General features: G+C 35.8%; 3 protein-coding genes across 6 annotated transcripts; 2 read left to right on the top strand and 1 right to left on the bottom strand.

Moving 5' to 3' along the window:
• Window positions 1–19,375: 19,375 nt before the first annotated feature.
• LOC111197787 (transmembrane 9 superfamily member 1-like) lies at window positions 19,376–23,398 on the top strand. The gene is made up of 12 exons (XM_013889888.3): window positions 19,376–19,626; window positions 20,319–20,511; window positions 20,594–20,698; window positions 20,990–21,007; window positions 21,098–21,195; window positions 21,281–21,433; window positions 21,558–21,692; window positions 21,831–21,997; window positions 22,103–22,197; window positions 22,299–22,672; window positions 22,744–23,017; window positions 23,104–23,398. Exons 1-12 carry the CDS (start codon window positions 19,531–19,533, stop codon window positions 23,169–23,171), a joined length of 1,776 nt encoding a protein of 591 aa, XP_013745342.1. The 5' UTR covers window positions 19,376–19,530; the 3' UTR covers window positions 23,172–23,398.
• A 211-nt stretch (window positions 23,399–23,609) lies between these two features.
• On the top strand, window positions 23,610–24,559 carry LOC106447988 (ferredoxin, leaf L-A). Its single transcript, XM_013889931.2, has one exon. The coding sequence runs from the start codon at window positions 23,944–23,946 to the stop codon at window positions 24,388–24,390; it is 447 nt and encodes a 148-aa protein (XP_013745385.1). The 5' UTR covers window positions 23,610–23,943; the 3' UTR covers window positions 24,391–24,559.
• A 269-nt stretch (window positions 24,560–24,828) lies between these two features.
• Window positions 24,829–26,884, bottom strand: LOC106447963 (fe(2+) transport protein 3, chloroplastic). 4 transcript variants are annotated; one of them, XM_013889925.3, is made up of 4 exons: window positions 26,637–26,884; window positions 26,524–26,551; window positions 25,445–26,139; window positions 24,829–25,373 (listed from the first exon to the last, which is right to left on the bottom strand). In XM_013889925.3, the coding sequence occupies exons 3-4, from the start codon at window positions 26,108–26,110 to the stop codon at window positions 24,918–24,920; spliced, it is 1,122 nt and encodes a 373-aa protein (XP_013745379.1). In that variant the 5' UTR covers window positions 26,111–26,139; window positions 26,524–26,551; window positions 26,637–26,884; the 3' UTR covers window positions 24,829–24,917. The 4 variants fall into 4 exon arrangements, with proteins under 4 accessions (XP_013745379.1, XP_013745368.1, XP_013745373.1 ...); XM_013889914.3 differs by having other exon boundaries at window positions 25,445–26,145; window positions 26,637–26,883; XM_013889919.3 differs by having other exon boundaries at window positions 26,524–26,875.
• Window positions 26,885–27,684: the final 800 nt, after the last annotated feature.

Genomic DNA, 27,684 nt, shown 5'->3' with positions numbered 1-27,684 from the left:
TAACGTGAGAGTTTTGTTGCGAAAAATTATTTTACAAAATAATAGTATAGATATAGGTATTATCTTTTTCCTTCAAATCATTGACATTTTTTAGTTGATTGATAGTTAGATCTCTAAAAGGTATTAATTAAAAGGATCAGTGTATTTTGGTAGATACTAAAAGATTTGGGGTAGTATGTAGTTAATTAGTAAAAGATATTTAGGTTTGCGATATTTTAGTAAATATCGAACTAGTTGGATTGTTATTGTAAATATTCTTGAGGCAATTTTGTCTATCCCAATTTTTCGAATCAAAGATTAAATTTTACGAAAACGAAAATAAAACTGGCAACACATCTCTCTCTCTCTCCATCACCGCGCCCTCAGATGTGAGCCTCCGCCGGGTTCCGATATGGTGTCCTCCTCCGCCGTCCCTTCCCTCTTATCCGTCGTCGCATGCGTCTTACTTTTTCTCTCTCCAGCTTCGGCCTCCGAGTCAGATCACAAGGTTAGATTTGAATCTCTGTCATCTTTCTTTCTTAGCTTGTAGCTTGATTCGAGCTTGATCTCGCTGCTGCATGTTTGTTTTTTTGGCTTGGATCTGTTGTTTTGGGGATCGGAGGCTCGATCCAGCTGGTTCTACACTGTGTTGTTTTAGCAGCAGCATTATGGATTAGGTTGATATGAAATGGTTTTGTTTTGGTGATAAGCTAAAAAAGCTAAGTGACCGTATCTTATATTACGACATTATGTTAAGAGACCCAACCTAAGAGACCTGCAATAAACATATTCTTAACTTGCATCCACGTACGCCTTCAACACTAAAAATGGTGGCGGCCCAGGCAACAGTGTATCATTTATGGAAGCAGAGGAATAACAGTCTACACAATGGAGTCTGTCTACCCCCTCAGACCGTCGTTAGGCTCATTGATCGCGAGGTCCGCAACGTAATCACATGAAGAAGGGGAAGAAAGCGCTTTGAAGGTCTTATGGTTCGATGGCTTTCTTAATCTTCTCTTGATCATTTGTTTCTCAATTATGTATCCCCTTGTTTTTTATCTTTTTTTGCCAAGGTGATATCTTGCAGCTATCTTGTATATCTGAACCTTCTCATATTTATATGATATTTACATTCCTAGCAAAAAAAAACATCATTTGTGACAAAAAGAAGCAGACAAAAGTAAACTAAGGACGTTGAAAGTTTGAGTTACACTGACGTAAGAACACTGGACATATGGTGATATTGTAGCATTAAGTTCCTTTGATGAGTTGCGAAGACTTTCAATTTTAAATATAACAAACAGCGGATCTTCTACAATCGAGCGAATCAATTTTTTTCCTTTGATATTTCTTCCTCAGTAAAATGTACAAGTAAATGTGATACATACCCATAAATAATTCAAACCAGTAGCTATTTTCGATGGCATCTTTGAAATGCTTGACCTTAGCTTCATCAAGTTCCAAATGACAGATCACGCTTCTGTCAACATTTTTGTGACAACCCATCCTCTCACTAGGAACCTAGGTTCACAGCGCTGTGAACCTAGGTTCCTAGTGAGAGGATGGGTTGTCACATAAAAAGTCGTCAATTGGTGACAACTCATCCTGGAGGAGTATTGTTAAAGGGTGAGAACTTGGGTTCGAGTCTCACCAACAACCTAATTATGGAGTCAGAAAAGACTCATAATGGAGGGGTTGGGATCTTATATACTAAAGCGCAAGTCGCATAACCAATCAAATTTTAACATTTGGCATTTCTTATATATTTTTTAAAAAAATCAAATGCAGTAAATAAAATTAAATGAAAGAAATGCCAAATGTTAATCTTTTTTATAGCAAATCCTTAATATTTCTAACACTACCTCCATGATCTCTTCACGATCTTCAAAACAGTTAATCTTTTTTATAGCAAATTTACTCAACGATTCTATAAAATTCAGATTCATCTCTACCTAAATTTTCCTAAGTATTTGCAGTAGCTCCACTGATTCTCTCTATTTTGTTAAAGTGATGAAATTTCAGTTTTTTTTTTTAATTTCTACTAACTAGATTTTGACCCGCGCTTTCAAAGCGCGGGATCGTTTCTTTTAAAATTTTATTTAAATTAATAAATATTTGTCTAATCTATATTTTAATAGATTTTATATTTGTTTATAGTCAATTAATAAATTTAGTGCTGCCTATTTATAATATCGACCTAATTTAAAGCGAGAGTCTTCGGTTTGAGGAGAAAGTTGGGGGATCCTCTCTTTATTATATAAAACTAATAACTAAATACAGTTACCATGATTTACATAATATATGGTAACTAATATAAATTCAGTTACCATGTCAAACAGAATATATAGTAACTAATATAAATTCAGTTACGAAAATGGATGTTATAGAGAATATTCTTGGAATTAATTCGTTGAATCCGAAAATATATGAGTTTCCATTTATTACTAATATAAATTCAATTACCATGTCAAACATAATATATTCTATGCGTAGTCATCAAGTTAATTTAGTTAAATCGGAAAATCTTGTTTCTATATATTATCTTTTGCATTTATTGTATGTAGCAATTACGAAAATAGATGTTATAGAAAATATTCTTGGAATTTATTTGTTTTGAATCCAAAAATTTGTGAGTTTCTATTTATTATGTTTTATATTTATATTTATATACCAACTTTGATAAATATCAATATTAAAACGTGTTCATTATTGGCTGTTTAAAAGGTTAATAACATTGAGAACCAATGATTTCGAAATATGCTAACCATATACTATTGAAAGAAGAATTCCATATAAGACACAAGAATTATAATGAATATCCCTATATTTGGGAGTAAAAACAGACGAAGGCAATATAACTGTTGTGCAATCAAGATAACAAAAAAAAACTAGCATAGAAGCTAACGTACTCAAGAACTTTATGTCTATCTGGCTGTCGATGAGCTCATTTCCACCAAGAACCTCACCAAGACCACCCCATTTGTGAATGCCGTTTTCAGTTTTGCGGCAAAATGGGAGGCTATAGTAGTTATATGTTTCTTGTGGATTATTATATGGGCCGACTTTGTTCACCCACAGAGTAACCTGCTCATTAGCTTGATACTGGAAAAAAAAAAGCAGAATATTTCATCACTTGCACATGGAAAAACATAACGGATCAAAAAAGAGGAGTAAATCAAAACCCAGAAAGAATAATAGAGTCAAATATCAAGCGTAAACATATATTGGAGATCTTGTAGTGCAACAACATCTTATAAGTTGGGAAAAAATAGTGGGTAATTCGGCATAAAATGCGGATACTAAACAACACACAACGAAGACACCAAGAAAAAACTAAAAGGGAGATTCAGTAACCGGTTGTATAAATGGTATGGAGGTACCACCAATTAGAAACTTCGCACACCCAGCTAGACAGGTGGAAGCTATCGAGATTGACGATGATGATATTAGAGATAAATCCTATATATCTTAGGATAATGATGTAACTAGTCCTAGTCCTTATCATCTTAGGGCATTCTACTTGTATAAAGAGAGAGCTTATGCTATTCTAATAACACAACACAAATTATATCTTTATACGATTTCATGGTATCAGAGCACAAAGATCTGAATAACCTAAAATACTAAAAACGTGTTTCTTGATCATCAAGAAACATGTCTGATACTAATTCTGCCTTGTCGACTACGTCTGCGACGAGTCTTCCTACTCCCGGTGGGATATATTATCTCCATCCCTCAGATAATCCTGGAGCATTAATAACTTCTGTTCTTCTTCGTGGAGACAATTATACCGAATGGGCGACGGAGTTATCTAATTCCATACAAGCCAAGCAAAAGCTAGGTTTTATTACCGGAGCTATAGAAAAACCCTCGACTGAACCAGACCTATCACGCTGGCTTGCCACAAACTCTATGCTGGTTGGCTGGATTAGAACTTCAATAGACCCGAAGATCAGATCGACTGTTACGTTTGTACCGGACGCGTATAAACTTTGGGAAAATCTCCAGCGCCGATTCTCTGTCAAGAACGGTGTTCGTATTCATCAATTACGTGATGAAATCAATACGTGTCTACAGGATGGGCAAACCGTCATTGAATACTTTGGTCGCTTGTCTAAGCTATGGGAGGAACTAGATAATCTTAAGACTCCACGAGGTTGTTCATGCGAAGCTTCTGCAGATATTGAGAAGGAACGAGAAGAGATACGCGTTCATAAGTTTTTGTTTGGGCTTGACGAGTCTAGGTTTCGAAACATTCGATCACAAATAATCGATGAAGATCCATTACCAGATATCAATAATGTCTACTCCAGAGTTATACGTGAGGAACAACACAACAATACGGCAAGGTCTAAGGAGAGTAAAACAGAGGCAATGGGGTTCTCAGTTCACACAGAAACTTCTAAGCCTGATTCTACTCAACTGTCTACTGTGACTACACGCTTCCGAGATCCAAATAGGATTTGCTCTCATTGCTCTAAGAAGGGTCATGACAATTCAGAGTGTTTCCAGCTCCATGGTTATCCAGAATGGTGGTATGAACAAAAGAACACTAATTCAGGTTCTTCGTACGGATCGTCTCAGCGAGGCAGAGGAGGACGTTCGTCCAACAACAGTAACCGAGGTCGTGGACGTTCAAATTCAGCTCGAGCTGCGTCTAACAACACCACTACTTCAAACTCCAACAACAACGACCCAATTGGACAAATCACTCAGCTCCTTCAGCTTCTTCAAAACTCCAAGTCAACGATCTCAACTGAGAAATTGTCTGGTAAACCAACGATTAAAGATGTCATTATCGACACAGGGGCCTCTCATCATATGACTGGAGATTTATCTCTACTTACTGATCTGATTGATATTATGCCATCATCGGTTAAATTCCCTAATGGCCGATGTTCACAGGCAATGAAAACAGGCACTTTGCGCCTAAGCGAGCACTACTACTTGAAAGATGTTCTATATGTGCCAGATTTTAATTGCACATTGATTTCTGTTTCTAGATTACTGAAACAAACTGGGTGTATTGCTATCTTTACTGATACATTATGTGTACTGCAGGACCGTTTTACGAAGACCCTGATTGGAACGGGTGAAGAACGTGAGGGGGTGTACTACTTCACGGGTGTTACGGCTGCACGAGTACATCGAACTGAGTTAAAGAATTCTTCAACATCAGAACTATGGCATCGACGGCTTGGACATCCTTCTTTTAGGGTTTTATCAGCTTTACCGGTTTTAGATAATATGGTTTTTGATTCAGAACAAGCTGCGTCTTGTGAAATCTGTTTTCGTGCTAAGCAAACAAGACAAGTTTTTAATGACAGTTTGAATAAAGCTTCTGAGCCGCTTTCTTTATTACATTGTGATGTTTGGGGACCCTATCGAACTCCTTCTTCTTGTGGTGCTAGATACTTCCTCACTATAGTCGATGACTGCTCCAGAGCTGTCTGGACTTACCTCATGTTAGAAAAATCCGAAGTGGCTAACCTGCTTCGCGAGTTCATTGCTCTCTCGGAAAGGCAGTTTGGGAAAACAGTTAAAACAATCCGATCAGATAATGGTTCGGAATTTCTTGTTCTTACGTCATATTTTAAGCAACTTGGAATTGAGCATCAAACATCTTGTGTAGATACTCCTCAACAAAACGGGCGGGTTGAGAGAAAACATCGCCATATTTTGAACGTTGCACGAGCATGCCTGTTTCAATCTAACCTGCCGGTTTCATTCTGGGGAGAGAGTATACTAACAGCATCACATCTCATTAACCGCACACCTACTCAGGTTCTGAACAACAAAACGCCATACGAGGTTCTATTTGGTAAGAAACCCGACTTTGACAAGCTACGGGTTTTCGGCTGTTTGTGTTATTCACATCGCAAGGCACGCGATAAAGATAAATTTGGGGACCGAAGTAGGAAGTGTATCTTTGTGGGTTACCCATATGGCAAGAAGGCTTGGCGACTATATGATCTGACTACACATGAGTTTTTCACAAGCAGAGATGTAGTTTTTTCGGAACAAAAGTTTCCTGGTGTCGACGCAGATGACGATGATGGTGTCTCTCCACCGTTGAATATTGATGATTCCACCATTGATGATTGGCTCTTCCCTAATACTGACTCCAGGGGGAGTGTTCCTCACCACGCTGAACCTCCTACTCAACCATCTCCTTCTATACCACAGACTACCATCCCTCCTACTAACCCGCAGTCATCTCAGCCCCTGCCACCTATAGCTGAAACTGAACCTCCTATGTCTCCTACACATGAACCTACTCCGCCAGTGGAAGAGACAGTTTCAGGTTCTCCGGGTCTCCCTGAGATACTAGGCCGTGGGCAGCGTCTTCGAACGCCGTCGGTACTACTTAAAGATTATGTTACTCATTCGGCACTTACACACCCCCCTCACGATCTCGCTCACTCCGATCATGGGCTCTTTGATACGGTCTCAGGTATGACTCCATACCCTATTTCCAGCTATGTTTCTGATAACATCTTTTCAGATAACCATAAAGTGTTCATGGCTGCGATAATCAACGACAATGTACCGAAAAACTTCAAAGAAGCGGTCAAACACAAAATCTGGAATGATGCGATGTCTAAAGAGGTTGACGCTTTTGAAGTCACAGATACATGGGAAGTCACTACACTCCCACCAGGCAAGAAAGCACTTGGAAATCAATGGTTATATTCTAACAAGTACAATGCGGATGGCACACTAGAGAGACCTAAAGCTCGGTTGGTCGTCCTTGGCAACAGACAAACAGAGGGTGAAGACTTCACCGATACATTTGCGCCTGTTGCAAAATTAACAACAGTACGGATTATTCTTAAACTTGCTGCTATCAAAAATTGGCTGGTCCATCAAATGGATGTTAGTAATGCTTTCCTACATGGTGATCTTGAAGAGGAAATCTATATGAAGCTTCCGCAAGGATTTACTTGTTCCGATCCTAAGCAAGTATGTCGGCTCAAGAAGTCCCTCTATGGCCTGCGCCAAGCTCCTAGGTGTTGGTATTCTAAACTCACAAAAGCCTTACAAGATTTTGGCTTCTCCCATGAATATGCTGATCAGTCCTTATTCTCAAAGGTTCGTGGGTCGATTTGCATACATATTTTGGTTTATGTGGATGACTTTGTAATAGCCTGCAATGATGCCAAGGCACTACAAGAATTTAAAGACTATCTCCAAAAGTGCTTCCGGATGAAAGATCTTGGCACATTGAAATATTTCCTTGGTTTTGAGGTTGCGCGTAATGCGTCAGGTTTCTACTTATCTCAGAGGAAATATGCTCTTGATATTATCTCTGAAACAGGCTTGCTTGGAGCTAAGCCATCAGCGGTTCCGATTGAACTCAACCATCAACTAGCCCGTGCTGAAGGACCACTGGCAAATGCTGAACAATATCGTCGTCTTGTGGGACGCCTGATCTATCTCACAAATACTCGACCTGACCTTGGATACACGGTCCACATCTTGGCCCAATTCATGCAGAAGCCGCTGTTACCGCATTGGGAGGCGGCGTTACGTGTTGTAAGATATCTTAAGGGCACGCCAGGACAAGGTATCTTCTTAAAATCTGATGATCCGATGCAAATAAGCATCTACTGTGATGCGGACCTGTCTGCTTGCCCTCGGACTCGACGATCGTTAAGTGCGTACATTACCTTTATTGGTGACTCCCCTGTCTCGTGGAGAACTAAGAAGCAAGACACAGTCTCACTATCTTCAGCTGAGGCCGAATACCGTGCAATGTCTGAAGCTGTTAAAGAACTCAAGTGGTTGAAAGAGCTTCTCCAGTCGTTTGGTTTTGATCATGCATCACCGATGAAGGTATACTGTGATAGCAAACCAGCAATGTACATTGCTGCGAATCCCGTCTTTCATGAGCGCACCAAGCACATTGAACGCGATTGTCATCATGTTCGCGATGCTCTCAAGACTAAACTCATTACAACAGAACATGTTACATCCAAGAATCAGCTTGCTGATGTCCTTACAAAGGCCTTGCCTCGACCGCAGTTTGACTTCATTATGTCCAAGTTGGCTGTTCGAAATCTCACACTTCCAACTTGAGGGGGAGTATTAGAGATAAATCCTATATATCTTAGGATAATGATGTAACTAGTCCTAGTCCTTATCATCTTAGGGCATTCTACTTGTATAAAGAGAGAGCTTATGCTATTCTAATAACACAACACAAATTATATCTTTATACGATTTCAGATGACATGCTCAAGGTAACATTCTTGATGCTACTTCTGCAGAATTGAAAAATTAGACCAACTCCAACATGTGCTTACTTTGGAGCGGAGAGTATTGACGTAGAGGAAATTGTTATGGAACACTACCATTCAACGTGTACCCATCAACCATCTGTTAATATATTTGCTTCCAGAGGAAAAGAACAGCCCTGTTTGCCTCCTGAGTTATGTTCTGATGCAGAGAGGATATTTAGAATAAATATCTTATTTATTTAGTGTTTTATTTAGAGTTTATTTATTATTAAGATAATTATCTCTAATGTTTTAGGGTTTTTATGTTTTCTTATATATATATATAGTCTTTGAGGCTATGGTTTTAGGGAGTTTATGAGTTGATGATTTATTAATAAAATTGAGAGTTCTCTTTGTTGTTTTTTGCTTTCGGTAGATCATTGGTGATCTTAACGAATTTAAGAAGATCTTTATGTTATTCTAGTTTTCCGGGTATTCTCAGAATCAACGGATCTCTAGTCCTATCCTAAAGGCTTCCGCTACATCCTAAAGGCTTCCGCTACATCATGTTCCAACTGTAGTCATGGAGTAAAGGTGTGGCTGCCATTTCTCTCACTTTCTTAATGGTTATTTCACAAAACCAAGTGGCTTTCTCATCTTGTTTGCTTTAATATCAACACAGTTAGGGCTCTGTCTTCAAGCTTCCAGCCATGTGGAACAAATGAAGGACGCGCTGCTTGCAGCTAAGAATTGAATATCAACACAGCTAAGAATTAGTTATTAGCTAAGAATGGTTTTCTCATCTTGTTTGCTTTAATATCAACACAGCTAAGAATAAGTTATTTATTTAGATTTTAACCTCGTTATTTACCCATGGAACTTTTCCAGAAGTTAATTTACCATCACCTGGGGAAGAGGAGGAGGAACAGTCAAAAGATGTTGCAGTTCCTCTTATTCTCTTTTGACTATCCTCTTGATGATTGTGTGCATAGAAAGATCCATCAGTGTTGGATGTAACTTTGGCAGTGGATCTTCCTCTCCTAGAAAATGAACAGTTAGTGTTGATATCATCAACTGCAGGAGTAATGCCAGGTCTCAGGTATGTATTATTTATTGAGAGATTTGCAAGAGCACACCAAGCCTGGCAACATATGTAACAGCGTAAGTAATATGTTAATGAAAAGGGGCTTCTCTGTCAGGGGAAGATCAATCGGAAAACAGAATCCAGTAACTACAGCGACCTAAGTGTTTACTCAGATACAGGAAAAGAAAGAAGATTTGCCGCAAGAAACATGCTGATGGGTTTGGATCAGTAAAAAAAATCAATTACCATGACAAGTTTCCCCATTGTTGTTACCTTTGAAATATGTTGGTGTGCCAAAGTCTGCACATCTACAGGGATGATGTTGTAAATTGGCCTAGAAAGAGAGGCAGGAACAAGTTCTTCAGATCACTTCAGCTATATAAGACTAACTAGAGTTTCCATCAAAAGACGTAATCATGGACATCTAGCTTAGTTTTCATTAGGGGTGTTGGAAGTCACTGAAGAACGGATCCATAGATAAGACATATTTTCATATTTGCAGAATGAGAACGATGCTGGGAAAAACGAGAGTCACAGGAATAGTGTAATTAGTTGTAGGTGATCCTCAGTAGTAACCAAACAAGTAACAGAACAGGACACAGGGATATGAAAAATCTGCAAAGCTATGGTACCTAGACTTCAAGATCTTCATCCTATTTTTATACTGGCCATAGGTCTTTGTTTATACATATGATATCTTTTTCCTTTATGAATATTTATTAGTTTATGTCCTATTAATTCATAAATTAACATGATAAACTGTTATAAATATTTTCAAAAAGTTTAAATTATAGATCAAATTATTTAAATTTGACAATTTTTTTATCAAAATATATATTTTAGTTATTGTGTTAAAGTTTTTTTAAAAATTCACATATTAGAAATATTTCAGAAAATATCTTTATAAAAATACAATTGTTTGATTAATTCTTAATTATAAATTTTTATATCTTAATTTTTAACGTTTATAATAGAGAGTGCGGCACGTGCCACACATCTCTCATTCCTCGGTCGGCCCCTGAAAAAATCTATAATATTATTTTAAAATATCTATTTAAAATTATTTATAATTTGTATAACTCAATTTATTAATATTAACATAGACTTGATTTACAAGAAACAAATAACTCAAATAGTTTAAAAATTATTTCTTATATTTTAATTATTTATATATATTATGAAAAATAAATGTTACTAACTAAAATAGGAATATTAAAATGATATTTAGATATACTAATTTTGATTCATTAAAGATACATATGTAACTGACTATTATAAAAATTAACATTACCGCGACTTGTAAGAAATTGACATTTTAAACAATATTATGGAGATATAGGATAAAATTGTCTATATTACTTTTCCTCTACATTGTTGTTTGTTGTTTCAGTTTTTCTAAATTTGTGCTTATGTTTTTCATTTTTTTCTTTATATTTTTGCTCATCTTTTTGTTTATTCTTTATATATTTTTAAATAACAATAAAAATCAGTTTACTATTCAAATTGTTAGTAAACATATACATAATAAAATTGATGAAAATCACTAAAAACTGCTTTAGACTACTAAAACATTATTTATACATACTCACTCTTTTAGGCTTTTAGCACATACAATAAAATGGTGTGGTGCATTGCTTCTTTTAAAATACTTAATCTGAAACTGTGTACAATATAACAAAATTTTGATAAGTTTACCAATAATAATATATAAATTATTATCCAGAGCACAGTTATTTTCCTTGCTTACCAATTATAGCGAGCAAGAATTTAGTCAAGCAGAAACAAAATGAAAGCCCAAGAAATTCAGTCCCATCTATAAGATACACAGCCATATCCCTCTACCCAAAAAAATCTCTCTGTTTTTTTTTTTGGTTCACAAAACGCTCTCTACGGGAGCTGAACCGGAAGCATGTCTTCTCTCTTCGTCTCCAGTTGGTTTTGCAAGAAATATTATATTTCCATCTGTTATATTATTTAGTATCGTATACGTATATTTATTTTAATGATCATATATGAATTATTATCATATTCTATGTAATTATCTATTTTAAATTTACCCATAAACCATGCCATCATTTATAGTATATTATCTCATACTTTTTAGTAAAAATGATTGTAAAAAGAACATATGTCAAATCATTTTGCAAATAATATCTGGAAGATGTCTTAGTAGTCTAAAGCAGTTTTTAATGAAAATCACTAAAAACTGCTTTAAACATCTAAAACATCTTCTTAGATTAGGTAGCTGTTCTTTTGACCAAATCTGATTCTTAGCTGTTGTTATTATCTAATATCTTATAAATTATCAAATAAATGCTTCAAGATTTAATTAACAAAAAGACAAAATACACAACCTATAACGCCAGCCTACCATTTCAAACTTTATTCGAGTCTCATCTATATAATAGCTTCACCATCAAGACCTTAAAATCAACATCTCAAACAATTTTCAAAAAGAAAAAATAATTAGAACTAGTTTAAAAGAAGTCACTAAGGTTATAAAACATGAAGTTCACAGGAGCAATATGCATCGCACTTGTGATAGTCCTAGTTTCGTCTTTGGATCTGACCAGTGCAGCCGTGGAAGAAGAGATAAAAGTGGCATGTGTCGTAACAGAACTTATCCCATGTCTCGAATCATCAATAATCGGAGTTCACCCTTATCCAGAATGTTGTGTAACACTGAAAGCACAACAGTCGTGTCTATGTGGTTACATACAAAATCCAGTATATGGTGGGTTTTTTAAGAATGCTCACAGTGTCTTCACGGGTTGTGGTGTACCTTACCCTACTTGTTGAAGTTTTAAATATTTATAAGATAATTATTTTATATTAATAATATCAAGATATTATGTAATAATATTGTTCACAAAGTCATGGTTTAACATGATTCAGTAATCAAAATCATGATATTCATTTTGTTATATAGATCGTTTTAAATTGAAATGTCAAAAGGGTCACACACGCATACTAAACACAATATGTCCCATCATAAGGACTGAGGAGGAGGGTCCTGAGTTCTAAAATCAAGCATGGTTTTGTTAAACTAAGTTAGAATCCCAATAGCACATGGCTATATTTGTTTATCTGTCAATTTTTTTTTTTAAGAATCAACCAGTTAAACCGGAATTCAGTTTCAGTTACAAGTTTGATTCAACCAAAAGTTTCCTAATTCAAACATTACAAGTCTAATTTTGCTCACCCACTTCACCGTCGCAATCCGCTAGACTACTCCAGAATCTTTAGAAAATCATTCCATGTTCTCAGCTGTTGATGTTTACCACATGAACGTGGAGTTTACCTTGTTGCTTCGGATGCCGGACTTCTCTTGACATCACAGGAGTATCTAGCTATTGATTATATCTTCAAACTTGTAACTTGACTGATCATGAAACTTTAGACCCGATGATTAGAGGAAGAGAGAATGAACCTTGCGGGAGCCTCCTGAACCATACTAATCGAAGGACATAGAGGAACAGACATCAAGAACCGCAAGCAGCGCATACGCCAAACAACCTCCGACAAGGCAAAAATAATTGTTCCCGTCTAACTTTTAAAGTGAGAGTTCCGTTGCGAAAAATTACTTTGCAAAAATAATAGTATATATATAGGTATTATCCTTTTCCTTCAAATCATTGACATGTTTTAGTTGATTGATAGTTAGATCTTTAAAAGCTATTAAGAGGGTGACTGGTTTTCCCCCTACCACCCGCAAACGCAGCTTTTGCTGTTGGTAGCGGTTGTTGGCGGTTTGCAACAATCACTCAAATCGCTCTAAACCGCTTCAAACCGCTCTGAATCTCATAAATTCAAAAGCTGGCTACAGCTAGCGTTTGCGGTTGCGGGAGGGTAAAAAAAAATTCCTTTTTTTTAAACAATATATATACAAAAGTAAAAAAAATTTTAAAAAAATTTAAAATTGAAATTATGAAAATATTAGATATATTTTAATTAATATTATAAAATTTTATAATAAAAACAATTCTAATAAATTTTCAAAAATTAAAATTATAACTTTCTAAATATAAATTTTATATTTATTATAATTTTATTTTTGATTTTTTTTTATAATTATATCAAATGTAAATATTGTTAATTTATTATTTGACTGTTACCGCATTTGATAGTTAACCAGTCATAAGTCATCCGCAAACGCACCAATTTTTAACCGGAGTACCAGTCGTACAAATCTCTTAAAACCGCTAGAAACTGCAACCGCCCGCATCCACAAACTCCTGCAACCGCAACCGCTGCGTTTGAACCAGTCAGGCTTTAAATAAAAAGGATCAGTGTATTTTGGTAGATACTAAAAGATTCGGGGTACAGTAAAACCTCTATAAATTATAGAGATATTAATTTATAGATAGGTAATGAATTTTAACAAATTTCCATACATTCCTTTTATTTAAATAAGAAGTCTTTTTGGGGTGGGGTGGGGGGGGGGATTTACCAAATATTACTCAAAACTTGATTTTGATTGCAAAAGTATACCCAAACTTGAATCAAATGCAAAAGTAAACCAAAAGCCTTGTGAAATTACAACCATCCACTTGTGACCAAACATAAAAACAAAACTCATTTTTACGAATATAGCTCTGCTAAGTCTTCTGAGTCTTCTGAGATTTTGTTAAGTCTTCTGGACGAAGTCCATGGAAGTTGTCTGGTATAGATGATCTTAAAAATAATTTATAAATTTTGTAAAAAATATTTTGATAAGCGAAAAATTAAAATCATGTAATTATAAGCAATTTTAAGTGATATAAATTAAGATATAATAAAATTGAATTGTTTTCAACATAGATGAGTGAAAGTAGTGAATCATGATTTGATCTAGGGTTTGGCAACATATGTTGTAGTATTGTATGTATTCTTAGGGTTAGATTTTGGAAATCTTAAATGTTTTTGTGAAAAAATAAATTTTTACTTACATGTGATTATTTATGTGTATAGTAAATACTTTTTAAGTTTAATTTGATTTTATGAAGTGTTTAGTTAGTTAATTTAGTTTGGGGGTTATGTGTAAGATCTAGACGACTAACATGTAAGTCGTCTGGCGATTAGAAGACTTCTCTGAATGTCTTCTAACTTCCGCTAAAAATATTTTAGTTTCCCGCTAAAAATATTTAAATTTCCCGCTAAAAATATTGAAGTCTTCTGGGCGACTTACACGTAAGTCGTCTAGTAAATCTTTCGATCGAAAATATTTAACCTTATTGAAATTTTTGTCTCCATATATAAAGAAAAATTATCTCTCTTCCTCTCAAATGGCTACACCAAAAATGGTATGTTCCCCATTCTAAAACTCTTCAACCTCTCTCTAATCTCTTTGAACTTATAAACACCAAACTTTATATCAATTTATTGTTTTTGTGTCATATCTATCTTACTAGTTTATCTTGTTTTGTAGGGTTTTCATCACATGGTTCTCATCTTCCACTCATTTAAATGTAGATTTAGTAATTTTAGATATGTATTTTTGTGTGTTCTATAAAGGTAGATCTATCTAATCTTTCACTTATTTTCTCTGTTTTTAAGCCATTTGAACGTTTTTGGAGATGCAGGTTTTTCGGATATGGATTTAGATATGCAGGTTTTTTCAGATCTGGAAGATTTATGGACTAGAAGATTTCCAGATGACTTCCAAGAAGTCTTCTCTCATATCTCCCTTTCATAATAGATCTGGGTGTTTTGGTAAGTTTTTACGTTTGATTTTTCTTCATTGGGTAACCTCCTATTGCATAAAGTTCATCCTTGTTTCCCAAACTAAAACTCTCCAAACCCACTATAATCTCTTTGACTTGAAAACATAAAACTTTATATAAAATTTTCATTTTTGTCTCATGTCTTTCTCACTAATCTATCTTTTTGTTGCAGGTTTTTAATCAGATGGTTCTCATCTTCCACTTGGATATGTACTTTGTGTGTTCTATAAAAGTATATCTATCTACTTTTCTACTCATTTTCTCTGTTTTTAAGCCATTTGAATGTTTTTTGATATGATATACATGTTTTTCAGATCTTGGTTTGATATACATGTTTTTCAGATCTGGATCAGACTTTGGAGGACATATGTGAAGTCTTCTCGGAAGTCTTTTAAAATATAATGCGCTAGAAGACTTCCTGGAAGTCTTCCAAACGACTTCCAGGAAGTCTTCTGACGGGGTCTTCTTCCAAATCATCTATAATAGTTTTGTTTGTGGTATGTTTTGTGATTTGCATGTGTACTCCTTTAGTTGTGACTTTTTTGTAAATTTGAAGAGATATTAATGAAAAAGATTGGTAAATATGTTCATTTTCCACAATATTATATGGCCAAAATTACTTGACATAATTGAAGTTATTGATACAACTTCAATAGTAAAACACAATAACACAAAAAATAATCAAATTTATTACAATTAAGGAAGAAGAATTCTCAAGAAAACTTAGTCAAATTCATAAAAGATAAAACATTACATAAGTTCAAAACTAGAACACTTTCATTATATAGATAAGTAAAAAGTATATCTTATGATCTGAGAAGATACATTAAATCATGCTACTTGATATTCTTAAAGTTACTTAACACTTTTGAAAATTAAATAAACATTTCTTAAAGTTACTTAACAAATTTACAAAAAACTAACGTAGAAGACTTCCAGCTAGAAACTTTACTAAGCATGAATGTTGGTAGCCTCATAAGTATCACCAATTAAGTTATAAATTTTATTCAGTAGCCTCAATATTGACTAATATACATGAATTAACAAAAAAAAATTAAAAAGTCTTTATAGTTTTAGAGAAAATAAAAGTTTATTAACATTGACGACTTCCACAGAGGTCATCTGGTAGACTTCTAGGAAATCATCCATTTAGGTTAGTTTTGCAATTGATTTTTAACCTAGACGACTTACATGGAAGTCGTCCATCTTTGTTTGTTAAAAAAAAATTCGAGGGAAAACGAGTTAGTTTTGCATTTGACCGGATTGTGTCAGAAATTTGACTTTTCTTAGACGACTTACACATAAGTCGTCCAGTAGAAAACTAAAAAAATCAATATTTTTTGTTATACCTAGATGACTTCCATGTAAGTCGTCTCAGGTTAGTTTTGCAATTGAAAAATAAAACAATTTTTTTTCTAGACGACTTATACAAAAGTCGTCCGTCCGATGACTTACATGGAAGTCGTCCAAGATAATCAAGGTTTGACCAGAATCTCGGAATAAAATCATGGACGACTTTTGTGTAAGTCGTCTGATGAACGACTTCCGTGTAAGTCGTTTAGACAAAAATATTTTTTTATTTTATTTTTCAATTGCAAAAGTAACCTGAGACGACTTACATGGAAGTCGTCTAGGTATAACAAAATATATATTTTTTTAATTTTCTACTGGACGACTTACATGTAAGCCGTCCGAGAAAAGTCAAATTTCTGACACAATCCAGTCAAATGCAAAACTAACCCGTTTTCCCTAGACGACTTATATGGAAGTCCTCTTGATTTTTTTTTTTAACAAACAAAGATGGACGACTTCCATGTAAGTCGTCTAGAAAAACACATTTAAAAGTCATAAAACTAGCATATGCATTGACTAGAAGACTTCCATGTAAGTCGTATGGACGAACATATCTAGAAAAAAAATAATTTCATAGTTTCAACCAGTGAGATAACTTGTTTAGTACACAAAAGTATTCTCCAAGCACCCATAATCTCAAACAAAAGTGACCCACCAGAATCGTAAGCTTCAATGGCTCTATGAACCATAAAATTTTTAGAATCAAAATCTTGGGTTTTTTTGGATAAATATGGAGAAAAAGTAAAGAGATGTTGTTTTTAGTTCATAAGAATTGAGAAAGAAAGAGTGTAAATCGATTTTTAGGTGCATTAAGAGCTTCAAATTGGTTGTTCATGGTGGTTGGTGTATATTGATGGCAATGTCAATGTTGTGAATACTTGAGAAAGATGAGAGTGATGGAGTAAAATATGCATTTAAAAAAATATATAAAAAAATGATGGCATTTTGTGAATAATCTGAATTTTGAGGATGAAAATAGCAAGTCAAAATTCCAAAAAAAACATGGATTAGTTTTGTGTTTGACTTCAAGTTTTGAATCATATTTGCAAAAACCCCAAGTTTTTTTTGTAAATGTATATTCTTCTATGTTTTCCTTTTATTTAAAATTGTCATTTTCTTACATTTACATATTTTCATGTTTTACATAATGTTCATATTTTCTCATTTAAATTTCCTTTTTGTTTTTAAGAGAATTATTATATACATCATTCTACATGTCACGTAAATTGACAAACATCAAACAAAATCCACTTTTATTCTTCTTTGCTAAGATTTCAACAATGTCTTCTCATCTTAAAAATATTCCAAAATCAACAATGACAGATAAAATTCGCAAAGAATTATGCGAGTATAAGAGAGATCATACTTCATGTACTCAAAAAGATCGATCTGCAATTGTGGCTTGAAGAGAAGTTCATCTAAAAATTATTGAAGGTATAATTTCAAACACACTCAAGCGATCATCTGAGTATCTTTCAGCCAGCTTGGAAGGGGGAAGAGATATCAAGCGGCACAAACAAGCAAAATATCCGGATATGGAAAAAAAATGTTTTTGAGTGGTTTCTTCAATATCAAGATCTTGTGAATATGACCGGCGAGCTAATTTTAGAAAACGCAAGAGAGACAATGAAACTTGTATGCACTCAACCAGAATCTGAGCATCATCTTTCTTTGGGTTAGCTTGAAAAGTTTAAGTACGGCATGGTATCAAATCGTTTCTTCGTTTTGGAGAAAGTGGTTGAGTTAATATAGAAGACATGGAGAAGAAATTGGAGGCTATTAGGGAAAAAAATAGATAAATTCTCTAAATGGGATGTTTTTAATATGGACGAAACTGGTTTGTTTTACAGGTTACAAGCTGATTATTCTCTTGCTATAAAAACAACTTGAAGGAAAAAAGCAAGGCAAAGAAAGACTAACAATTATTATTTGCTGTAATGCGGATGGTTTTGAAAAAAATCATCTATGATTATTGGAAAATATGCAAAACCACGTTGTTTCAAGAATATCAACATGAACAACATGAATTGTCACTATCGTGCCAACTAAAGTGCTTGGATGACAAGTGTTATTTTTGAAGAGTACATCCGCTGGTTTGATAAAAAAAATGTATGGTAGAAGAGTTTTGTTTGTGGTTGATAACTGTCCAGCACATCCAAAAAATATTAAAGGACTGCAGAATGTTGAGTTGTTCTTCTTGCCACCCAATATGACATCAAAAATTCAACCTTGCGATGCTAGAATAATAAGAGCTTTTAAGATGCATTACAGCATAAGACTTTACCGTGAAATTTTAGAAGGCTGTGAGTTGGGACAATCAGATCCAGTTAAGATTAGTGTTTTGAATGCTATCAATTTTTCTGTGGCAGCTTGGACAGTCAATGTTCATCAAGAGACAATAGCGAATTGCTTTCGACACTGCAAAATCCGTTCAGAAGATGGCACATCAACAATTTTAGAAGAGGAGTCCACTAGTGGAGACGACATTCCTGAACTTGAGGTTGTGATTAATAATCTTGGCTATCGCAATAGAATGGATGTTAATAGCCAACTCGATTATCCCGGTGAAAATGATACATGCTTAGAAGTTCAATGTTTAGAAGAAATTGTGGCCAGTGTTCTTAATGTTGATGATGAACCAGAAAATGATGTTGCGATACTTTTGGAAATAGTTACACATAAAGAAGCAATTATCGCTTCCAAAACTCTTAAAAAATTTTGGATGCAGTTCGAAAAGACAACTCTAAGAGTTCTTGATGTAATAAAAAAATTCAGATGAGCTCCAAAAGGATTTTAATTTTAAAAAGAAACAGACAACAATAGACTCATATTTTAGTAGACTATCTTAAATATATTCAACAATAGACTCATATATAGTATTTATTTATGATATTTCTGGAACCATATATTTACATGGAAATTTTAAAAATATTATTATTTTATTATTTTATCAATTTGTGTCATATTTTACATTAGCTTAATTTAAAAAATATTTAGGTTTGCGATATTTTAGTAAACATCAAACTAGTTGGGCTTTTATTGTAAATACTCTCGACGCAATTTTGTCTATCCCAATTTTTCGAATCGAAGATTAAATTTAACGAAAACGAAAATAAAATTGGTAACACATCTCTCTCTCTCTCACTCTCTCCATCACCGCGCCCTCAGATCTGAGCCTCCGCCGGGTTCCGATATGGCGTCCTTCTCCGCCGTCCCTTCCCTGTTATCTGTCGTCGCATGCGTCTTCCTTCTTCTCTCTCCAGCTTCGGCCTCCGAGTCAGATCACAAGGTTAGATTTGAATCTCTGCCGTCTTTCTTTCTAAGCTTGTAGCTCGATTCGAGCTCGATCTCGCTGCTGCTGCATGTTTGTTTTTTGGCTTGGATCTGTTGTGGAGGCTCGATCCAGCTGGTTGTACACTGTGTTGTTTTAGCAGTAGCATTATGGATTAGGTTGATATGAAATGGTTTTGTTTTGGTGATTGATCATTGTTCTCTGGTGTGATTGTTTATTACCAGAGAGTGGAGTGTGCTCTTCAGTTCCTTGTTAGGTTTAGCTTCTTTTTTTTTGATGTTAATTAGATCTAATAGAGAGAGAACGAAGCGTCAAATGTTCCTATATTAATCTAAGCTGTGATTTCCTGATCACATATCTAAGTTTTGGATGCTATGGTATCTTGTTATAGTTTGAAATTTAGAGATCTGGATATGCAAAGGTGGTTGGTTGCATTGCGTCTTTCCCTTTGAGGTTTTTTTTACTCTTACCATAAATATTTAGTTCAACTCTTAGCTGCAGTTTCCATATTTTTTTCTGTTTGATGTGAATTTTTGATTAAGCAGATCAAGCAGTTAACATTGGGAATCTTGTTGTCTATTGTCTAATAACAAGACAATATAATGTCTTGTTAAATAATCTTCTTTGATCCGTTATGTTCTTTCCATGTGCAAGTGATGAAATTTGGTCTGCTGCTTTTTTTTTTCCAGTATCAAGCTAATGAGCAGGTTACTCTGTGGGTGAACAAAGTCGGCCCATATAATAATCCACAAGAAACATATAACTACTATAGCCTCCCATTTTGCCGCAAAACTGAAAACAGCATTCACAAATGGGGCGGTCTTGGTGAGGTTCTTGGTGGAAATGAGCTCATCGACAGCCAGATAGACATAAAGTTCACGAGTACGTTAGCTTTTATGCTAGTTTTTTTTTGTTATCTTGATTGCACAACAGTTATATTGCTTTCGTCTGTTTTTACTCCCAGAAAATGTTGACAGAAGCGTGATCTGTCATTTGGAACTTGATGAAGCTAAGGTCAAGCATTTCAAAGATGCCATCGAAAATAGCTACTGGTTTGAATTATTTATGGGTATGTATCACATTTACTTGTACATTCTACTGATTAATAAATGTCGTAGGAAAAAAATTGATTCGCTCGATTGTAGAAGATTCGCTGTTTGTTATATTTGAAATTGAAAGTCTTCTTAGCTTATCAAAGGAACTTAACTTGGTGTGCAATGAGCTAATGCTACAATATCACCATATATCCATTATTCTTACCTCAGTGTAAGTCAAACTTTTAGCGTCCTTAGTTTGCTAATCTTTTGTCTTGTTTTTTTGTAAAAAATTATGTTTATGGCGTACGTGGATGCAAGTTCAGATGATCTGCCTCTGTGGGGTATGATATTTTCTTATATTCACTTTGAACAATCAAAATTTCAATTTTAGTTCTTGACATAAACTTTTAACCGTCTCATTCTTGTTATAGGCTTTGTGGGCGAGTTGGCACCTGGAAAAAATGGTGAAAACGGCAAGCATGTTCTTTATACTCATAAGAGTATTAATGTCAAATACAACAAAGACCAGGTGGGTTGTTTCTTTGCCACTAAGCAGTATTAATGATCTCATATGAATTTTTCTGTGATCTGATTTTTTTTTGTTATTTGCATAGATTATTCATGTGAATCTCACACAAGACAACCCAATGCCGTTGGAAGCAGGGAGGACGGTTGATTTGACATATTCTGTGAATTGGTTCCCAACCGACATCACATTTGCTCGTCGTTTTGATGTTTATCTAGACTATCCGTTCTTCGAACACCAGGTAAATCATAGCATGTTATGTTTTACTGTTTTCATCCTTTTGGTATCAGACATTATTTCATTCGCTTCATAATTGGATACCTATTACACTTAATACTCTGTTAATGGATTCATTAATGATGCAGATCCATTGGTTCTCCATCTTTAACTCGTTCATGATGGTTATCTTCCTCACTGGTTTGGTCTCAATGATATTAATGAGGACTCTCAGAAATGATTATGCTAAATATGCTCGAGAAGACGACGACCTTGAGAGCCTGGTGATTTTCCTCAATCTATTATCTAGAATAATATCTGCAGAAGTTCTCTTAGTGTTACTACGATGTTGTCAATTTTGTCTTCATCGTTAGTGCAAGAGTGTGGAGCAACTTCTGACAGCTGGTATGCATTGATAACAGGAACGGGATGTAAATGAGGAATCTGGATGGAAACTCGTGCACGGAGATGTGTTCCGACCACCACGTGGTCTGGTTCTTCTCTCAGCTGTTGTTGGTACGGGTGCACAGTTGGCTTTGCTTGTTCTTCTTGTCATACTAATGGCAATCATTGGGACACTTTATGTTGGGTATGTATTACACTCCTACTTTCAATCAACTTCTCATGTTGTTATTTCTCACGGAGTAAGTGATTAGCTTTTGTCTGAAAATCATTCTGGTTTAACCTTGTTCAGGAGAGGAGCGATCGTCACAACTTTCATAGTTTGCTACGCTCTGACGTCATTTATCTCTGGTTATGTGAGCGGTGGAATGTACTCAAGAAGTGGGGGTATGTTGTTTCCATCTTTGTTGAAAACAGCAAGCAAGCTCTCCAATAACACACCTTCCTTCGACTCATTCTCAAATTCTCTTGATACTTCTTTTGCTCAGGTAAACATTGGATCAAGTGCATAATCCTCACGGCTTCGCTCTTCCCATTCTTGTGCTTTGGGATTGGATTCATCCTAAACACAATCGCTATATTCTACGGTTCTCTTGCCGCTATTCCCTTTGGAACGATGGTGGTTGTGTTCGTTATTTGGGGCTTCATTTCATTCCCTCTCGCCCTCCTTGGGACAGTCGTTGGTAGAAACTGGAGTGGTGCCCCAAACAACCCATGCCGTGTGAAGACAATCCCACGTCCAATCCCTGAGAAGAAGTGGTACTTGACTCCATCAGTAGTCTCTCTTATGGGAGGTCTCTTACCCTTCGGCAGCATCTTCATCGAAATGTACTTTGTCTTCACATCCTTCTGGAACTACAAGGTAAAAAGATCTCTTACACAGCTTACAACTTCAGTTAGAAAGAGCAAAACTCACCGTACATTTCGTGGCAGGTATACTACGTGTACGGATTCATGCTGCTTGTCTTTTTGATTCTTGTTGTGGTGACGGTCTGTGTGACGATCGTGGGAACATACTTCTTGCTAAATGCGGAAAACTATCACTGGCAATGGACGTCGTTCTTCTCAGCTGCTTCGACTGCGGTTTATGTCTACTTATACTCGATCTATTACTACTACGTAAAGACAAAGATGTTTGGGTTTTTCCAGACCAGTTTCTACTTCGGATACACCTTGATGTTCTGTCTTGGCCTCGGAATCCTTTGCGGTTAGTTATCTTTTCACTCTCTCGTTCTCACTTTCAAAACTGGCATTTGGTTTGGTCTGAAAATACGTTGGTAATTGAATGTGCAGGAGCTGTTGGGTTCTTAGGATCGAATCTGTTTGTAAGGAGGATCTACAGAAACATCAAGTGCGATTAGAAAGAGAGAGAGAGAGAGCGAGAGAGTTAGTGAAGCAAGAGCGTAAAGCAAACGCGGGAGAGAAGAATGTTGGTTGGTGGCAGTTAAGTCTGTTAGAAAGAAGCTTCTTACGGGTTTAGATTATTACAAAACAAGGGAAAATGTGGAATGAGTGGAGGGAGGAAGACAAATTGTGTAGTGATTTGAGAATCCAATTTATTTTCTTATTGAAATCCTCTTTTCTTTTTTTTGCTACGGAGAGCTTTTTCTCCCCGTTTTTTTTGGTAAAGCGTTCATCTCTGTAAAGAGGTAGGCGGAAAATCCCCCACCCCAAAAAAAATTTATGCCGACTGAACCGAATAGATTTTTGGTTTGTTACGGTTAAAAAAAACAAATTGGTGTATTGAACTGAATTTTTTTTTTTTTTTGGTTTAAACTTTTGGATAAATGAATATCTTAAAATCTGCTGTTCGCTTCAGAATTTATAACCGGACCTGTACCAACAATTTCAGTTTGGTCCGTCTAATCTAGTGTGAGTTGTCCCAAATAACACCACGTACAGCTCACATCAACAAGATAGTGTAAAGTGTGTCAAACACAATCACACACAAAAAGGAAACAAATCACAATTCACCAGAACATGAAGATGATAAGCCACCAACCCACAAGATAAACGCCACGTGGAAGATAGGATTCCACCACAGTCTCACCTTTTAATCTCTCCATGCCATTTCCACAAGCCATAACCCACAGAGAACCCAAGAAACCTTCTCAAATCCTCTAAAGAAAAGAAATGGCCTCCACAGCTATCTCAAGCGTCATCGTCGGAACATCCTTCCTCCGCCGTCAAACATCTCCCATCAGCCTCCGTTCCCTCCCCTTAGCCAACACTCAGACCCTCTTCGGCCTCAAGTCAGGAACCGCACGTGGTGGACGCGTCACAGCCATGGCTACATACAAGGTCAAGTTCATCACTCCCGAAGGAGAGCAAGAGGTTGAGTGCGACGACGACGTTTACGTCCTCGACGCTGCTGAGGAAGCCGGGATCGACTTGCCTTACTCTTGCCGTGCCGGTTCTTGCTCGAGCTGTGCAGGTAAAGTTGTGTCTGGTTTTGTTGACCAGTCTGACCAGAGTTTCCTCGATGATGACCAGATTGCTGCAGGGTTTGTTCTCACCTGTGCGGCTTATCCTACTTCTGATGTTACCATTGAGACCCACAGAGAAGATGACATTGTTTAAGACAAAAGCTCCATTAACATGCTGCTTTTGATGGTTTCATAATCATTCATGTCTTTACATTTTGGGTTGAGTTTGTTGTTACTTTAGTATAATCTATATTGTTGTCTGTTGTAATTGTTCTTGGTTTGGACCATCTTTTGGTTAGATCAATGGATAACTGTTTCAAACTTATGGTAATGCAATTTCTGAAGAACTTTTGATGAGAATCTAAACGTTATCTTTGAACACTGGAAGTACAGTTTCTTTGAGGACTATGAGTGGTGCACCTTTGATGAAAATCTAACCTTATCTCCCTTTTATTTATTTTTTTTATTTTTATAATCTCAAAACATTGTCTTTGAACATTGGAGATACTTTTTTAATATATTTTTTTCGCATACTTAATTCCAATTCCTCTATTTTATAAGGAAACTGTAGAACAAAAACATCCAGGCAACAGAAGAAAGAATAACTCATCCGAGATTTGATTATTCTAGAACTATACACATTGTTTGTAGCAGCTATAACAAAAGAAAGAATCTCACAATCTAAGCCCAAATAGCAAGAGAAGACATGAGTCCAGCTCCAAGGAACAACATCAAATAAGAAACAATCTGAAGCCTAAAGTTACAACTCATCCTCTTACTCAAGAAATCAGCAGCTATAAGATCCACCAAAGCCATGTACACAAGTATCCCTGCCGACAGCGAATCCAATACACCTTCCGTGACCAACGCTCCAACGCTGTGAGAGTTGAAAGACGACGCCACTGCAGTTCCAATCCCTATCCCTATAGGCGTCGTGAGGGCGAAAAAGCATGCCATTATGGTCGCTGACTTGTTCCTGAACTGCGCTTGGGAGATGCATCCACCGAGCGCAAACCCTTCAAAGAATTGGTGGAAGGATAGTGCTGCGATGAGTGGCCGGATTGTGCATGGAGACTGAGATACTCCAAGTGATATGCCGATGATAATGGAGTGTGACACGATCCCAAGCTCCAAAACCTAACCAAATCATATAAAGATTCATTTTTGGACATTTTAAAGCTGTACAAGAATCAAGAAAGAGTTTGTACCTGAGAAACAACAACATGCCTTGCACCACTTCCAAGCTCCAAACCCCCATGCACGTGTCCATGTCCATGACCAATGTCGATTTTACTGTGTCCATCACACGAACCATGACCATGAGGGTGACTATGTCTATGGTGAGCAGCATGAGCATGAATGCCAACAATGTGAATTCCACCATTGTCTTCTTCTCCAAACACTTTCTCATCGTTACATCCTCCTTCACCAACCAAGGGAACAACAATACCCTGCAACTGATCATCATCAGCTTCCCTCTCTTGCTTCCTCTCATAGTACTGAGTCCCCATGAAATCCACAAGCAGAGTGATCAAAGCAGCAACCATAGCAAAGAACCCCGGGAAAGGAAACTTAGACCAAGGGAACTCCGGCAAGCACGGGTTCTTCAAAGCCTCTGTGCCTCCGGCTAACATGTGAACAAACCCAGTGGCGAGGATCACACCTGCTGCAAAGGCTTTAGCGGTTACAAAGAGGCTGCCGTCGGTTTGAAGGAACCGGCGGTTCCTGCCAATGAGTGGTACAGATACACCTGCTGCACCGGATAAGAGGATGGATGCAATGGCTACTAGCTTCAGTAGAAACGCTGCGGAGTCGTCACGACAAGGGTCTGACTCGGAGGCATTGCAGAGGATGGTTGATGATGAAGCAGCCATTGTGTCCGGAACTATCTGCAAAATGGACTCTGTTGCTGTTTTTTTAGTACAGAACAGAACAAAAGTAAGAATCTTTAAACAGATAAAACAGAACAGAATAGAACCAAACATAACAGAAGAAAAGTATGAATCTTATAAAACAGAACAGAACAAAAGTAAGAATCTTTAAACAGATGAAACAGAACAGAATAGAACCAAACATAACAGAAGAAAACTACGAATCTTTAAGCAGATAAAACAGAACAGAACAAAAGAATGAATCTTTAAACAGGTAAGTTCGTGTAAAATTCTTAAACTCAATGTGAGATTGCGAAGACCTTCACATTAGATGCAAAGACTTTAAATTAAGAAGGAAAAAAAAGTATGAATCATTCTTTCACTGGAGATTGTTGACAAGGTGTTCGATGAAATACCTGAGAGAGGGAACAAGTTCCAAAGAACCTAAACAATAAAACCCAGAATCAGCTTTTTTTCAATTCAATATCACAAATTGCAAAGGATGGGATCAAATCAGAGATTGACGAACATTGGGTGACTAAGAAGAAGATCTCGTTGGGATCATGAAAAAAAAAGTGGAGAGATTTGCGTAAGAGGATATCCCGGAAACATCCAACAACATGAATGAGTGGGAGGGTAAGTACGAGAATCTCGATAGGTTGGTTACAGAAATAAAATATAAGTTGGAGAAAGGAACAAGTAATGTCGACATCCTGATGCAGTTTGGGCAACGGGTTTAGAGTCGACTTTTTAAGAGAAGGGAGACATTTGGTAATCAATTCTCTAGAATGTTGTAGGCACACGCCAAGTATGTCGACATTTTTGCGTAACCTTCTCTTGTTTTTTTTTTTAAATTATAATTTCGTTGATTTATTTTTTCTTAAATAACATAAACGATTAGTGGATTGTATTGTAAAAATATTGCAAATTGCCACCATCTAAAGATTCTCAGCTCATCAGCGTTGTATGTAACTGGTTTCTTTACTAAAGAAAAAAATTGGGTAAAAATATTCAGTTGCAACATGTTTTTTTTTATAACTTTACACCAAAAAATGTTTTTTATAACTACTTTCTCTGTTCCTGAAAAAAAAAATTTATAAAGTATTCACGTATATTAAAAAAATAATAAATGTTTACAATTGAATTTATTGTTTATTTCACTATACATTTTCCAATAACTATCAACCAATAAAATTTAATCAATTTAAATATTTTCAATTAATGTTTTTTAAAATATACAATTTATCAACATTAACTACTAAAAGTACTTTAAAATTCTAGAAAAATCTATTATTTTGGAACAAAAAATAACTCTAGAAAATCCTACTTTTGGGAACAGAAGGAGTAGTTTTTAATAAAAAAAATTTAAGTACACAATTAAAAATAATAAAATGTCATTAATAAGTAATTGGTGAATGTTCAAAAGCATTCCATTAAAAGTTTTTCCTTTGGAAAATACAATGCCTACCAAAGATCAAGCATTTTATGGCAATTAGTATTAAGATGTCTTTCGGTAAAAAAAAATATATGTGGGTTAAAAATATATAAAGCGACACTCGGTGTACATGCAGTGGAGC

This window comes from Brassica napus, chromosome A9 (genome assembly GCF_020379485.1).
Source record: "Brassica napus cultivar Da-Ae chromosome A9, Da-Ae, whole genome shotgun sequence".
Taxonomy (NCBI): domain Eukaryota; kingdom Viridiplantae; phylum Streptophyta; class Magnoliopsida; order Brassicales; family Brassicaceae; genus Brassica; species Brassica napus.
This window is presented reverse-complemented; position numbering and strand designations above follow the sequence as displayed.